The sequence below is a fragment of the Phocoena phocoena genome, chromosome 2, assembly GCF_963924675.1.
Source record: "Phocoena phocoena chromosome 2, mPhoPho1.1, whole genome shotgun sequence".
NCBI classification, from domain to species: domain Eukaryota; kingdom Metazoa; phylum Chordata; class Mammalia; order Artiodactyla; family Phocoenidae; genus Phocoena; species Phocoena phocoena.
The window spans coordinates 63,493,432-63,510,301 of NC_089220.1; the positions used below are offsets into that span (position 1 = coordinate 63,493,432).

At 35.2% G+C, this 16,870-nt stretch overlaps 1 protein-coding gene across 3 annotated transcripts in view; it reads left to right on the forward strand.

Annotated features, from left to right (window-relative positions):
• Positions 1-16,870, forward strand: part of BAZ1A (bromodomain adjacent to zinc finger domain 1A) — a 94,700-nt gene that overhangs the window by 59,490 nt on the left and 18,340 nt on the right. For 2 of the 3 annotated variants that reach the window (XM_065900797.1, XM_065900807.1), the window contains 9 exons: positions 1,237-1,332; positions 1,449-1,673; positions 3,081-3,246; positions 3,479-3,592; positions 6,551-6,675; positions 9,496-10,092; positions 11,849-12,012; positions 12,731-12,885; positions 14,967-15,115. In XM_065900797.1, the coding sequence (XP_065756869.1) occupies positions 1,237-1,332; positions 1,449-1,673; positions 3,081-3,246; positions 3,479-3,592; positions 6,551-6,675; positions 9,496-10,092; positions 11,849-12,012; positions 12,731-12,885; positions 14,967-15,115 (1,791 nt within the window). The remainder of the gene's footprint in view (positions 1-1,236; positions 1,333-1,448; positions 1,674-3,080; positions 3,247-3,478; positions 3,593-6,550; positions 6,676-9,495; positions 10,093-11,848; positions 12,013-12,730; positions 12,886-14,966; positions 15,116-16,870) is intronic. The other variant, XM_065900787.1, reaches the window with a different exon arrangement.

Below are 16,870 nucleotides of genomic sequence, written 5' to 3' on the forward strand. Positions count from 1 at the left end.
TCAAACATAATCCCAGAGCTGCCTTTTTCCTTTAGTAAAGGACAGCACTTCTGTTCTCTAAGGTTCATTTTTTCAGCTTGTGAACTTTGGGGAGGGAATCATATAGTAGAAAGTTAAGGAACCACAGAACCAGGTTAGCCCAGTGATTTTCCAACTCTAATCCATGGAGCTCTACACATTGTACAGGGATTCCTCTGTGCTACTGCAGCAGAGTTGGAAAAATGAATGGGCAGGATTGTCATCTCTATTCCCTACTTTAACAAGGGCATCTTTTATCTCTTTTATATTGTACTTCCAAGAAATACTTGAAGAATTTGAAAACTGCTGATCTAGACTTACCCCTGTAAGAAAAATGAAGCCAAATAAGTGACTGGTCTAAAGCCTACATAACTAGGAACTAGGGATTGGCAGAGTTAAGACTAGAATATACATTATCTGACTCTTAGTCTGAAGCTGTGTCTGCTGTACTTTGGTATAACAGAAGGGCTTTTTATCAGCTTAAAGTTTTTTCATAGGTGACACTTTAATTTTATTATGTATGTAAGGAATAATTATATATTCTAATGGTTTAAACACATTTGTGCCAGTAGATTTGCTCTTTAGTCCTATTTGTAGGCTAAGCACTGTTTTCAAAGCTAAAGGAATTTACTTAGAAAATACAGGGATATCTTCCTATTGTTTCATGGATCGGTGAGTTTTCAAAATAAAAACAAGCAATTTAAATGAAGAGGATAAATCTCTGGTTAAGTGACAGCAGTACTGTCTTTAAGTTCTTTTAGCTCTTTTTCTGTGCTGGTTTTGTGACGATTACAACTTATACTTTGTTATGATTCAATCTTAAAATATTTATAAAAGATTTGGGTATCTTCAAATAGATTCTGATTTTCAAAGTAGACTTTTCTAAAGTTATGTTGAGCAAGGAGATTTGTTTTTCATTCTAAAGTGTATTTTACCTTTTTTTTTTGGAATGTGTATGTGCACCTTGTTGGTAACTTGGAAATTGTCTTCTCTCTGTTAAGTAAGGGAAAAATTAGTGTGTAGTGCATGTCTTAGGATTTATAGTTTTAGTTGGATACTAGGCAGAATGTAAAGGATGTTTGTTGTACCTAGTGTTGGTTCCTTTGAGGTTCCGGAATGTTAGGCTGTTTGCTGTTTCTTTCATCATTTTAAAAGGGCATTATTCCCAAATACTCAAGCTTTGATTTGCACTAGAATAAAGTATTTATTTCCTTAAAGATTTAACGGAGGCTTTGGATGAAGATGCAGACCCCACAAAATCTGCACTGTCTGCAGTTGCATCTTTGGCAGCTGCATGGCCGCAGCTGCACCAGGGTATGTGTAGGTTTTATCCTTTTGTTTGCTTTTTTATTTTTATAAAGGTATATTTTACATTGCTGAGGACTTATTGTTTATATTCTAAATGACTATATCATTTTTAACAACTATAGGCTGCAGTTTGAAAAGCTTGGATCTTGATAGCTGCACACTTTCTGAAATCCTTAGACTACACATCTTAGCTTCAGGTGCTGATGTAACATCAGCAAATGCGAAGTACAGGTATCAAAAACGAGGAGGATTTGATGCTACAGATGATGCCTGTATGGAGCTTCGTTTGAGCAACCCCAGTCTAGTGAAGAAACTGTCAAGCACTTCAGTGTATGATTTGACACCAGGTAAACTTTGCAAGTTAGAATTTGTATAACCTGCCTACTTCCTACCCTCTTATCCTCTTACGCCCAGAAAACTCGGTAGCTGATGAGAAAATTTTAGGTGATATTCAGTTTTAAAAGAGGAGAGGGATTTCCCTGGTGACACAGTGGTTAAGAAACCACCTGCTAATTCAGGGGACACGGGTTCGAGCCCTGATCCGGAAGATCCCACATGCTGTGGAGCAACTAAGCCTGTGCGCCACAACTGCTGAGCCCGCGTGTCACAACTACTGAAGCCTGCACACTTAGAGCCCGTGCTCCACGACAAGAGAAGCCACCCCAATGAGAAGCCCACGCACCGCAATGAAGAGTAGCTTCCGCTTGCCGCAACTAGAGAAAGCCCGCGCACAGCAACAAAGACCCAACACAGCCAAAAATAAACAGATACATTTATTTTTTTTAAAAAAATAGAGAAAGCAGTCTTTAAAAAAAATTGTTGGAATACAGTGATGTAAATTAGCTACTGTTGCTTTTTCTATTTGGATTTTCTATTACTTTAAAAATTTATGGGGGACTTCCCTGGCAGTCCAGTGGTTAGGGTTCCGTGCTTCCACTGCGGGGGGTGTGGGTTCCATCCCTGGTTGGGGACTAGGATCCCACGTGCTGCGTGGTGAGGCCAAAAAAAAAAACAAACAAATTGTGGTTAGTTTACTACATCTACTAAGTTTAGAAGGATAAGTGAGAAGTAGCTAGCTTTCACTTTTACTTATTAGTATATCAGAAATTTAAGCTGTAGCTGCAAAATTCTAATATTCACTTGAGTGTTTGTGCCTCAGTTTTACATATGAGGCACAATATATAAAAATAAGACGAAGTTATTTTTCCCTTCCTTTTCTAAATAAAAAATTATAATGTACAAATATATAGAATTGAATTTAATATGCTTAATTAAGAAAACATGAGTACCTAATTCCTAAGATTCATATAGTTAAAAAAAATTTTTTATTGAGATATAGTTGATCTAACATTCATATAATTTTTATAATTTATAGTAGTGTTTTGTGCAGTCTTTTCAGAGTAGCAATTTGCGTATTGCCTTTTTTTTTTAAATTCATGTGGTTATAACTTAGTTTTGATTTGAACTTCATACATGAGCCTGAAAATTAAAACTTGAAAATTAATTCTTTGCAATTAGAAAATTTTTCATGTCTGTTTAATTAGTATATAAGGTAGTTATTAGTATTTGAAATGCCTTGTCTATCACATAACTGTTAATTGGATTCAAAGTTGCTTTTTTTCCATACGTGCCACTGGCATGTTTGATCCTAAGAAACTTCTCCCTCGTCTTTATTAAACATTTTCACATTGAGCCACAAATTAAAATTTTTCTTGTCATTGATAATCCAGAAGTTATTTACCAATTTTTGACAGGAGAAAAAATGAAGATACTTCATGCTCTCTGTGGGAAACTACTGACCCTAGTTTCTACTAGGGATTTCATTGAAGATTATGTTGACATATTACGACAGGCAAAGCAGGAGTTTCGGGAGTTGAAAGCAGAACAACATCGAAAAGAGAGGGAAGAAGCAGCTGCTAGGTAAGAAATAATTATAGTCAGTTGTGCTAATGAAAGTTGTTTATTTCTTTGCATCTGAAACCATGTTGGGCTGCAGTGTGGCACTGGCTCACACTGAGAGGTTATGAATAGATTAACTACTTTATGGTTTTGTGATAACATTTGGAGCGTTTTCTATAATTTTATGATTAAAGGCAAGATACTAAAAGTTAAAAGTATCAGATAGACTATAATATTTTATTTTAACTTTCAGAATTCGTAAAAGGAAAGAAGAAAAACTTAAGGAGCAAGAACAAAAAATGAAGGAGAAACAAGAAAAACTAAAGGAAGATGAGCAAAGAAACTCAGTTGCAGATACACCTATTGGGTATGGTTTGAATTACACTGCTTATCTGGATCACATAAAGGATAAAAATCAGCACCTTGACTCTAAAATGCTTTCAAAATTTTTAGAAAACATATAATAGTGTCAGCAAGCCTATGAAATTTACATACAGACAGTCCTCAGATATACATGTGTTATGTTTAAAAAGAAAAAAAAAGCACTTCCAGGAAATCTAGAACTCATTTTCTCATAGAATTAATGTTATAAATTATAATTTCCCAGAAAACTTTCAATAGGCTATTGTTAACCAGTTTCTAGCATTACTAGTAGGATCTCTCCTCTCCACCATCATCATCACAGTTGTACACTGTGTTTACAGAGCTCCTTCAAGCCTTTTGAGGAATAGAGATGAGATTGGAGCTTTTGGTAGGTGTAGGGAGAGGATGTCAGCATCTTAAATAATTTAGTGACTGCCTAAGTATTTCATTGCATTTCAGCATATTAGGGATGAAGATTGGCTATGAAGACAAGTTGGAATTTTCCCCATACTGTAGATGGCAAATCATATTCAAATTTAGCAGAAATAATAATTTTTAAATAAAATCTGCCAAGGAAGTTCTAAAAATCTCAGTATTCCAAATTTAGTGTATTGACTTTTGATTATACTTTCATGTAAAAATACCTATTACATCTTAAGATCATAGGTCACAAACTTGCATCAGTTGTATTTTATATGGCCATCAGTAATACTTTAAGGAATTTATTTGGATACCTTAAGAAAGTTAATAGATATGACACCTAAAGTACAAGCAACCAAAGAAAAAATAGATAGACTTCACCAAATTTGAAAACTTTTGTGCTTCAAAGAACACTATCAAGAAAGTAAAAACAGCAGCCCAGAGAATGGGAGAAAAAATTTTGCAAATCATATATCTGATGTCCAGAATACATAAAGAACTCATACAACTTGACAGTAAAAAGACAGCCCAATTTAAAAAATGGGCAAAGGATTTTAATGGACATTTCTCCGAAGAAGATATACATGAAGCTCATAAAAAGATGCTCAACATCATTAGTCATTAGGGAAACGTATATCAAAACCACAATGAGATACTACTTCACGCTTACTAGGATGGCTATAATTCAACTGAGGGACAGTAACATATGTTGGTGAGAATATGAAAGAATTAGAACTCTCATACATTGCTCACAGGGATGTGTAAAATGGTGTGGCTGCTTTGGACCAAGTTTGGCAGTTCATCAAACAGTTTAAACCATATGTTACCACGTGACCAGCAGTTCCACTCCTAGGTATATACCCAAGAGAATTAAGAACATACATTCACTTAAAAATGTATACACGAAAGTTCATAGCAGCATTATTCTTAATAGCCAAAAAATGGTAACAACCCAAACGTCTATCAATTGATGAATAGATAAACAAAATGATATATTCCTTCTGTGGTACATCCATATAGCAGAATGTTATTCAGCAATAAAAGGAATGGAATTCTGATACATGCTACAACATGGATGAACACCTTATGCTAAGTGAAAGAAGCTAGTCACAAAAGGCCATGTGTTATGTGAGTGCATTTATAGGAAAAGTCCAGAATAGGCAAATCCATAGCAGAAAGTAGATGAGTGGTTACCAGGGGCATTGGGGGAAGAGGAACTGAAAATGGCTATGTGGTTTTTCTTTTGGGATGGTGAAAATGTTCTGGAATTAGATAGAGGCAATGGTTATATAACCTTGTTAATATTACTAAAAACCACTGAACTATACACTTTAAAATGGTGATTTTTATGGTATGTGAATTATATCTCAATTTTTTTTACATTTTGTAAACTTTTTCCAATTATATTGAGATGTAATTGACATAAAGTATTGTATTCATTTAAGATGTACAAAACAATGATTTGATACATGCATATATTGTGAAATGATTACCATAGTTTCATTAATATTCATCACCTCACATAGTTACAAATTTTTTTTCCTTGTGATATCTTAAATTATTAAAAAGGGAAAATAGGCAGTTACAGATCCCACCACTTCATATTTTTTGTACTCATCTAGCCTCACTCGTTTACATTATCTCTCTGGTTCCTGAATACATTTGAGTTTACAAAACTGTCTTTGAATGTAGAACATAAATGGTAGAATTAACTCAGGTTTCATACAACTTTAGTTTTGATTTGGATAATATAGTGGATTAAACATATTGTGTTCATTCTTCCTACTTATTATATCTGAAGTTTGTCTGCGTCTCTCCTCCACTCTTTGTCTATTTATCTCCTTTATACTCTGAGCCACCATCACCTCCCAGCCAGTTACCTGGACTATTACAGTGACCTCTTTACTGGTCTCCCCTCATCTGCTTTCTCTCTCAGATGATTTTCCACATAGCAGCAAAAGTGCCTTCTAATCATGTCATTTCCCTTTTCTAAACTCGTCCACTTTTTTCCCATTACTTTTTTTTCCCATTGCTTTTTGAATGATGCCTTACAAGGCCCAGTATGACCTAGCCCTGCTTTTTCTCATTCATATCTTCAATTACTTCTTTTTTGTTTACACCTTCTCAAAATTATAAGCTCCTTCCTTTTCCCTTGAGCTCAGTGCCTTAGCATGTTATCCCCTCTGCTAAAAATGAAGATTTCTTCTTACCTGCTGCCTTACCCATCCCCAGTCTCCATAGTCTCGCAGTTTAAATGTCACTTCTTTAAGCAAGCCTCTCTTGATCCCTGAGACTAGAGTTGGTTCTCCTGGAAATGCTTTCATAGCATTTTGAACTTCTCCTTTTTTAGTATTTATTACATATTTTAATTTTACAATGATTTATATAATTATCTGTTTTCTCTGCAAGACTGTAAACTCTGTGTTATCTCGTTCACTACTTCCTAAGCATAATGCCTGGTACTTCATACGCAGGCAATAAATATTTCATGAATGGAATTATATATTCATTAATGAATATAATTTTTGTTTTCATCCTTAAGGGAAGAAGAAAGGGAAGATTTTGATACTAGCACTGAGGGCAAAGAAATAGAGCAAAAGGAACAAGATCAAGACACAGTTACTGAGGATGAAGATGACCCAGGATCACATAAAAGAAGCAGAAGGGGTAATACAGAATTTCTTAAGGGCATTCTTGCTTGTTTTTAATTGATAAGGCATTTTATTAATTCACTATTCTGAAATATATATTAGATTGCTTCCATTTGAGATTCCAAGGTGTGTTTGTTGAGTTTTCATATTTACTACTTTATATTGACCAAATAGAAATTTTTATTCTATAACATACTCATTCGACATGCACTGAATGCCTCTTAGTTGCTAGAGGTACAAGAGATCAGTAATGCTTGTAATTGGTGTCATATTGATGGGAATGGATATCTCTGCTGCCTTAAAATAATTTCATAAATTGCTGGATCAAAGGAAATACATTTTTTTGAAAGCTTGGTACAAATTACTTCTGAGGATCTCTAACCATCTTCATTTGATAACTATTAAAGGAGATCCTTAAGTTTATTCTGTGCCTCTAATTTGGATGGTATCTTTTTTTTTTTTTGCTTTATTTTCTAAATGGTTATTGTAAGTAGACAGAAAATCTCTTGTATCATGGAGGCTGTACTGTCTGATTACAATGCAGTTGATTTAGAAATCCAAAGCAAATAAACCTCATATTATTAGAGTTTAAAACAAACTTCCAAGTAATGGGTCAAAGGAGAAACCCTAATGGAAATTAGCAAATATTTAAAACCAATTAATACTGCATATTAACACTTGTTGGATACAGTCCCTCCACTTAAAGGAAAATTTATATAGCTTTAATACAAATTAAGAAAGAAGAAAGGCAAATTGAGCTAGGCATTCATTTAAGAAGTTAGAGGTAGAAACTGGAATAATCTCCCCAAACATAAGGAAACAGTAGATATGAGTAGAAATTAATAGAAGATAAAACTGCAGTAGAGCCAAAAGTTTGTTCTTTGAAAAAGACACAAACTGGATAAACCTTTGTTTAAATTGATTTGGGGGGGGGGGTCACAACAAAAAATTAGGACTAAAAATGGAAGCAACATAACTACAGATGGAGCAGAAATTTAAAGATAAGTGGGGGCGCTTCCCTGGTGGCGCAGTGGTTGAGAGTCCGCCTGCCGATGCAGGGGACACGGGTTCATGCCCCGGTGCGGGAGGATCCCACATGCTGCGGAGCTGCTGGGCCCGTGAGCCGTGGCCGCTGAGCCTGCACGTCCGGAGCCTGTGCTCTGCAACGGGAGAGGCCACAGCAGTGAGGGCCGCATACCACAAAAAAATAAATAAATAAAAATAAAGATAAGGGGATAACATAACAATTTTATAGCAGTAAATTTGAAAATAGAGGCCAAAAAGGAGCAAAATCCTAGAAAAGTGCAAATTATAAAAATGGATTAAAGAAAAAATTTAAAATGTGAATCGTCCTAAACCATTAAAGATTTTGAATTCATATTAAAAGCCTTCCTGTAAGGAAAACATCAGTCCTAGGCAACTTTATGGTGAATTCTGCCAAATTTTAAAGAAGCAGATAATTCCAATCTTACACAAACTCTTTCAGGCAAAAGAAATAGAAAGAAGAAACACTCCCCAACCATTTAAGCAATATGACAGTGACTGAAACAAGAGAGAAGTCTAATTCTTCAACATAGCATAAAAGTCCAGGCAGGTCACCAGGAATCCAGGCTCCTTCTGTCTTGTTGGTACTGTCATCCTTAGGGTTTTGCTGCCATCCTCATGTTCCAAAATGATTTATCACCTTGTCTCCATTCTATCTAGTTGGAAGAGGGAAAGAAGAAAAAGAGGCATAACCCAGAGGTTACATATAATGCTTCTGCTCCCACCTCTTTGACCAGTAGTTTCTAATGTAGCCATGTTTACTAGGGAGAGAGGGTCTGGGAAATGTTGTCCTTCTTTTGGATTGCTAGGTGCCTAATAATTAAGGGTTCTGTTACCTTAAAGCAAAGGTTAGTAAACTATAGCCCATTGGCCAAATCTGCCCTGCCCCCTGTTTCAATATTACCCATGAGCTAAAAAGAGTTTTTACAGTTTTAAATAGTTGAAAAAATTTTATGAAGAATGATATTTTGTGAAGTGAAAATTACATGAAATTCAGACTCAGTGACCATAAATAAAGTTTTATTGAATATAGCCATGCTCATTCATTTACGTATTGTCTATGGCTGCTTTCATGCTACAGTGGCAGAGTTGAGTAGCTGTGACAAAAACCATATGACCCACACAGCTTAAAATATTTACTAGCTAGCCCTTTACAAAAGTAGTTTGCTGACTCCTGCCTTAGACGAAGGACTGAATGTATGGTGCAAAATAACTAACAGACTGTGCCCACACTCTCCAGTATGGAGATGGAAGATTTTTGTGTGTCCCTTTATATTTAAGTGTGTCAGTTTCTTATTAACATAGTATATTAGTCTATTTATGCTGCCATAACAAAATACTACAGACTGGGTGGCTTAAACAACAAATTAATTTCATCACAGTCTGGAGGCTGGAAGTACAAGATCAAGGTGGGTTGATCAAGCAGGGTTGATTTCTGGTGAGGCCTCTCTCAGCTGGTGATAGCACCTTCTCACTGTGTCCTCACATGACCTTTCCTCTGTGCCCACAAGTGGAGAGGGAGCTCTGGTCTCTCTTCCTTAAAGACACCAGTCCTGTCGGATTAGGGCCCTGCCCTTATGATCTCATTTAACCTTAATCACCTCGTTAAAGGCCCTGTCTCCAAATTCAGTCACACTGGGGTTTAGAACTTCAACCTATGAATTGGGGGTATGGGGGGTGGCGCATACAGTTTAGTCCAAAACGTATAGTAACTTGGGGTAGCTTGTATCATATTTTTCTAATGAAAATTTAAAGTATGATGATGGTGATCAAAGGTTGTTTTCGATTATAGGGAAAAGGGGACAAAATGGATTTAAAGAATGTACAAGGCAAGAAGAGGTCAACTGTGTAACAAGAGAGCCTCTTACTGCTGATGAGGAAGAAGCTTTAAAACAGGAACACCAACGAAAAGAGAAAGAGCTCTTAGAAAAAATCCAAAGTGCCATAGCATGTACCAATATCTTTCCCTTGGGCCGCGACCGCATGTATAGGCGGTATTGGATTTTCCCTTCTATTCCTGGATTGTTTATTGAAGAGGATTATTCTGGTCTCACTGAAGACATGCTGTTGCCTAGATCTTCATCGTTTCAGGATAATGTACAGCCTCAAGATCCTCAGGTATCCACTAAAACTGGAGATTCTTTGACGTCTGAATCTACCTCCAGCATTGACCAAGGTCCGTGTGATGATTCTGTGCAGCTGCCAAAACCAGTGCGTAAGCCAAATCGGTGGTGCTTTTACAGTTCTTGTGAACAGCTGGACCAGCTTATTGAAGCTCTTAATTCTAGAGGACATAGAGAAAGTGCCTTAAAAGAAACTTTGTTGCAAGAGAAACGCAGAATATGTGCACAGCTAGCCCGTTTTTCTGAAGAGAAGTTTCATTTTTCAGGTAAATTTTCAATGGAACCTATTTCCTTTATTTTTCTTTCCCAATAATCTCTGGCTCAGGATTAAACATTTTTCAAACTATTAGAGCTGTGTTTAAAACAACTTCTCTTTCATTTGGACTATGCTCTCAGTTCCTAAGTTAGGGAAAGTTTGCCAGTTAGAGAAATAAGGTTTTCTAGATTCCACTGGCTTCCATTTGGATTATGAGAAACACAGCTGACAATGTGAGAAGTTATGTACTCTTCCTGATCTCATTCCTTGATCAGTAGATTGAATACCTGAGGCACTAAGGTTACCATTGGTTTTTGAGATCTAATAATGAGTGAGTTCACTCACTAAAGGTTTTGGCTGAGGGTCCAGGGACAGGTTCCATTAGTGATCACGCCTTTGGAGGTGGGCTGCAAGGACAGATCAGGTAGCAGTATTTCTTATTTGATGACTGGTCTATTGATGACAGATAAGAGAAAGCAGTAAGGCATTTATAGGTGTAAATGAAATTTTCTAGGTAGAGAACTCTTAAATTTAGGGTCATATTATTACCATGACTACTTTAATTCTCTTCAGGATTAAAAACTGTTGATCACAATTCTTTAACAGCTTTAAAGCTGAGATTTTAATTCATAACACTGTACAATTCACCCATTTAAAGTGTACAATTCAGTGGTTTTTTTGTATATTCTTAGATATGTGCAACCATCACACAGTCAATTTTAGAACATTTTCATCATCTCAGAAAGAAATCCCATACCCTTTAGCTGCCACCCCTGTAGACCTAAGCAACCACAAATCTATTTTCTGTTACTGTAAATTTCCTTGTTTGAATATTTTATATGACTGGTACCATATAGTATATGGTCTTTTGTGATTGACTTCTTTCACTTAGCATAATGTTTTCAAGGTTCATTTAAGTTGTACTTCATTCCCTTTTATGGCCAATTAATGTTCATTGTATACTATATTTTACTTATCCATATGTTAGTTGATGGACATTTCTGTTGTTTCCACCTCTTGGCTATTACGGATAATGCTGCTATAAACATTTGTGTACAGATTTTTGCTGACACATGTTTTCATTTCTCTTGGGTATATACCTAAGAGTGAAATTACTAGATCATATGGTAATTCCATTTAATCATTTGAGGAACTTCCAGACTGTTTCCTAAAGTGGCTCACCATTTTATATTGAGGGTTAAAGTTTCTCCATGTCCCTGTCAACACTTGTTATTATCTGACTTTTTGATTCTAGCCATTCTAGAGGTGTGAAGTGGTATCTCATTGTGGTTTTGATGTGTATTTCCCAAATGACTAATGATCTTGAGCATCTTTGCATGGTCTTATTGGCCATTTGTATATCTTCTTTAAGGAAGATATGGTCTGATATGAAGTGTGTTCAGGGGAATTCCCTGGCGGTCCAGTGGTTAGGACTCAGAGCTTTCACTGTTGTGGGCCCCTGGTTGGCAAACTAAGATCCCGCGAGCCTCGCGACACAGCCAAGAAAGAAAAGCATGTTCAGATCCTTTGCTCATTTTTTAATTGTATTATTTGTCTTTTTATTGAGTTGTAAGAGTTCTTTACATATTCTAGATACAAATCACTTATCAGATAAACGGTGTGCAAACATTTTCTCCTTCCCCCCCCCCCCCGCACTTGAGGATTTACTGAGTGTTTTTATATCCATTGTCTCACAATCATACAGTCAGATGGGTAATTGTATTTTTTAATGAGATAATAATAAAGATATTTGATAACTATTTCAGACAAACCTCAAACTGATAGCAAACCTACATATAGTCGGGGAAGATCCTCCAATGCATATGATCCATCTCAGATGTCTGCAGAAAGGCAGCTTGAGTTGAGGCTGAGAGATTTTCTTTTGGATATTGAAGACAGAATTTACCAAGGAACATTAGGAGCAATCAAGGTTTGTCCCTGTTCCCATTTTAAATTTGCCTAATTACCAGAATTTTGGCCATATTTGTTAATTTATTTGATATAGTCAAGGCATGTGTGTTCTGAATAAATACCAGGAAGTGATATATTTTTTTATGAAAACTAACTTTATTCCCCTGTATCAAATTGTTTATATATAGATAGAAATCTTTCTTAAATATGCTATATGACTATCTGCTTTCTTAAACAGAATTTAATGAACATAATTGACCTTTTTTAATATTAACTTTTGGTGTTTAAAAAGTATCTGTTTTATGGCATTTTCATCCGAGATGTTGAAATGTGTAAGGATATTTTCTTCTTCCTTGACTAGCTCCTGCCTCCTCTGCTGAGTCTGGTTTGTTTATTGGTTTCTTTGTTACCTTTTTAAAATCTGTAAGTAATTCATGCTTGGTATGTGTGTTCTGTTCATTCCTTTGCTATCATCTGTCACTTTTTTGCTACTGTCAGGTGACCAATCTTAGAATTGTTTATGATTTCACTATATAGAGAGTAAGGTATTAAAGCTTCCATCTATGAATGATATGAATTCCATTTTGGCCACTTAGTAACCTTATTTTTAGATCCCTTTTTGATTCACAATCTGTTCTAGAATATTCATGACTTTTTCATATGTACATTGAACCTCATGCTTCTTAGGAACAGTATATGTCATTTTTCAGGGTTAGTAAATTTGGTTTTTGTTACAGGTTACAGACCGAAACATCTGGAGATCAGCATTAGAAAGTGGACGGTATGAGCTGTTAAATGAGGAAAATAAGGAAAATGGTATAATTAAAACTGTGAATGAAGATGTAGAGGAGATGGAAATTGATGAGCAAGCAAAGGTCATAGTAAAAGACAGGTACAAAAAGGATTTTCTAAAGTAATCATCACTTTTCCTTGCCATTTTATACTTTTTTTTTTAAGTAAATGTTTCTTTTTCTTCAAAAAATTGTTTTAAAATCTTATTGTGAGGACCTTAATATTTGTAACCACTGAAGTGATGATTTTGCTAAACCGCAGGTTCTCTGTCACTCCACTTAGTACTAAAGCAGCTGAAAGACACCTTGTTAGGATAATGATATTGATAGTTACTCAAGTTTTTAAAAACTCTTTGAACTTAAGGTTTTATTAATTTCAGAAAGTAGCTTTACACTATCCATTTGTCTTTTCTGTAGGAAAACTTAGTAAACTGTAATAGACTAAAATATTATTTGAGCCATTAATCAGAACCTATTTATCTATAGACAGATACTTTTACTTTTTCAGAGTTATTTTGGATAGTATCTGCCCTTAAGGATAAGTTTTATTGTCTGGAAGGAAATGGTGGAGAGACATTAAGCTAACAATTATAGAACAGGGTCAGAGTTCTGGTAGTAAATACCCAATGCAAATGTAACACATAGGAGAGCTTCTTATCTTGGTAGAATATGGAAAACAGCAAAGGAAGTGCAAGAGGAAGTGACTGTGAACCTGAGACCTAAAGGTGGAAAGGATATGAGACTGGACGGGAAGACATTATACCAAAGGCTTTGAGTGAATGAGCTTGTACTTTTTTTTTTTTAACATCTTTATTGGAGTATAATTGCTTTACAATGGTGTGTTAGTTTCTGCTTTATAGCAAAGTGAATCAGCTATACATATACATACATCCCCGTATCTCCTCCCTCTTACGTCTCCCTCCCACCCTCCCTATCCCACCCCGCTAGGTGGTCACAAAGCACCGAGCTGATCTCCCTGTGCTATGCGGCTGCTTCCCACTAGCTATCTATTTTACGTTTGGTAGTGTATATATAAGTCCATGCCACTCTCTCACTTCGTCCCAGCTTACCCTTCCCCCTCCCCAGGTCCTCAAGTCCATTCTGATGATCATTTTAGCTGCAGCATGGAGATTTATTGCAAAGGGAGTAAGATTGGAGGCGAAGAAACTGGTTAGTTAGGAGACAGCTATAAGTAAAAGTTGAAGCACGAGAAACAGAGATAAGCTGCCTGAGATACTTATCGCTTAAGGTCCTCTCTGAAACCTTTCCCCTAAGCTTTGTCTCATCCACCTTCCCTCCTCTCGATATTTGCCCTTGTTTCTGTGCTACCTAATGACCTTAAATGACTTGATAGTTTAGCTCTTGATTCATGTTTTTATCTCCCTTTCCTATTAGCTTATGAGAACTCTTAAGAGATTGAGGGAGACTATTTCTTACACAGATACAAGTAAGCATTTGGATGATAAGTGGATTCAAGTTTCACCTAATAGTGTTTTTAAGTACTGTAAAACTCTTCAGTTTCTTTTGTGTGAATATGATCTTTATAGCACAACATAGAAAAGTATGAAATAATCTGAAAATTAATGATAAATGGAAAAAGAAAATATAACCATTGGTTAAAATATTAGATATATACTTTGATGGGAAGTTTTTATGACAAATATAAATATAATTTTATTCTTTTATTCTGTTTCCAAGATTTCTTCAACATATAAGACCTTGAAGGTAATCATAGTTTGAAATATATATATGTACTTTTGAAAATCAGCAGAAAGACCTATGGTTTAGGAAAGAAAGCTGAAAGATAATTTGTATTAGTAAATGCCTTACCCGAAATTTAAAAATTCTCTGAAAGATGGAGCTGGCTTGCTTTGTACAGTACTCTCTACTTATTCAAGTTTGCTTCAGAGAAAGAATTCTTAGCCCAGCCTTATCAATCATATTCTGAGTTACTGGAAGGAGAGAGAATACTGTGAGTCACTGTACCTGCACCCCTGCGTGTGAGATCCTTGTTATATGTGGCTGTAGATATGACACATTTAAACTGGGAATATTTTTCAAGTATTCCTTAATTGCCTATTCTTTATTTTGTGGATTCGATTGAAGACTTGCTCTTAACAAAACTTTATGTGTGGTGCTATGGGGAATAAGATAATCGCTGTCCTCACTGTTTTAATTGTAGACTTTTGGGCATAAAAACAGAATCTCCAAGTACTGTCTCAACTAATGCAAGTACACCGCAGTCAGTGAGCAACGTGGTTCATTATCTTGCAATGGCACTCTTTCAAATAGAGCAGGGCATTGAGCGGCGTTTTCTCAAAGCTCCACTTGGTGAGTATCTGTTTTTAATTCAAAATATTAGTTATATTTTAAATGCTTTTGAATTGCCCTTTAATTGATAGAACTTTATTGTCTGACATAATAAAATTGATTGACTAATTTGAACATTTTAAGATTGCATTTTCATTTTAAAATATGAGTTCTTTCAGGTGAGATTTATTTTTTTAGTAATACTTAAATACTTTAAAAACATTTTTTCTAGGTATTCATTCATTTTAATGAATGTCTATTTAACTATTTCTGTCAATCTCTTCTTTTATGAACTTTTCTTCTGAAGAAAGATTACCAAATCCTGTGACTGGCCAGACCCTGAATAATCAAAGACTATACATAAATTTGTTGTTGTTGTTATTTAAAACAGAACCTCAAAGAAGCCACTTAAATGTCCCCCATTAGGGGTATGGTTTAATAATGCGGTCATTCACCTGAGCACTGTGTACGAAGTACCGAATCAGAAATACCAGGTGTTAAAGGGTACACAGATGAGGAAATGCTCTGTAATTTATGGTTAGGATGACAGAAATAATTCTGTCAGGAATGTGTTTCAGCAGTTGTGACATTAATATGCTTTTAGGGACTAATCTAGGAGCATACTCATTATGTCTTTAGGAAAAATATATGTGTCAAGTTCCAAATCAATTTTCATGTCATAACTGCCTCTACTTTCCTGTGGTCTTTCTGAAAAAATGGAATTAATTTATAATTCATCATATTGAGGTAGTTTGTATCTCAATAGTGGGGTACTAGAAGAAATAATTTTTTTAAACCATATCTTTTTGGTCTCATATTGAGAGAGCAACTTGAGGAGATGAAAATCCTTTAAAAATGATTTGAATGTTACTTTGTTGAGTAGTAAGAACAAAGCTTTCATAAATAGATGGTGCTAACAGAGCAATTTTGGAACGTCAATATATTTGTAAAATGTTATTTTTAAATTGAAGGATTTGTGACTAGTATCTCATTGTTCTAATAAACCTATCCATATTTTTATATTTTTTATAAATTGATAATTCTACCATGAGCTTAATAACTCACTTTTCACATCAAAAGTAGCACTTGTAAGAAATAAAATACATATGATCATAAAGATATTCAAGTTTGTATTTGTTGTATCACTGCTATTTTGTCTTCAGTATTTCTTAATATTTTCTGTGTTCAAATCAAATTACATGTACAAGGGATCTCTGTATTGTTTCTTACAAACACATGTGAATTTACAATTACTTCAATTAGAAGTTATTTGTAAGTCATAGAGCTCTTATAAATGTAAGGTGTTACTACTACTCATTAATTCTGTGATTCCTAAAGGGGTGAGGGATAAAATGCAATTCTGCTGATTTTTCCACTTCTGAAATTGCTGTCAATTAAAGTTATTTATACGTTTGGGGGGATCAACTTAATTATTTAGTGTGTTTGTCTTTTTCTTCAGTACATTTTATTAAATATTTACACAAAGGGAAAAAGTTAACACTGAGAGATGTTGCAACTTACATCTCATAGGTTTTGTAAGAGCAGAGAACTATAGTGTTCCTTATGCTTGTTTGTATACGGCAGCATTAGAACATTCATTTCAAGCTGAGACATAGAAACAATTTTAATTTGGGATCTTAAAAAAATAAATGAAATAAGACAAGTTCAACTTACCTTACTTACTTTGTAAATGTTGGTCAGAGTCAGATGTTGATCATTTGTAATATGGATGTTACCATCTACCATTGCTGCTTCAAAGTTAGTAGAAGAACTGGT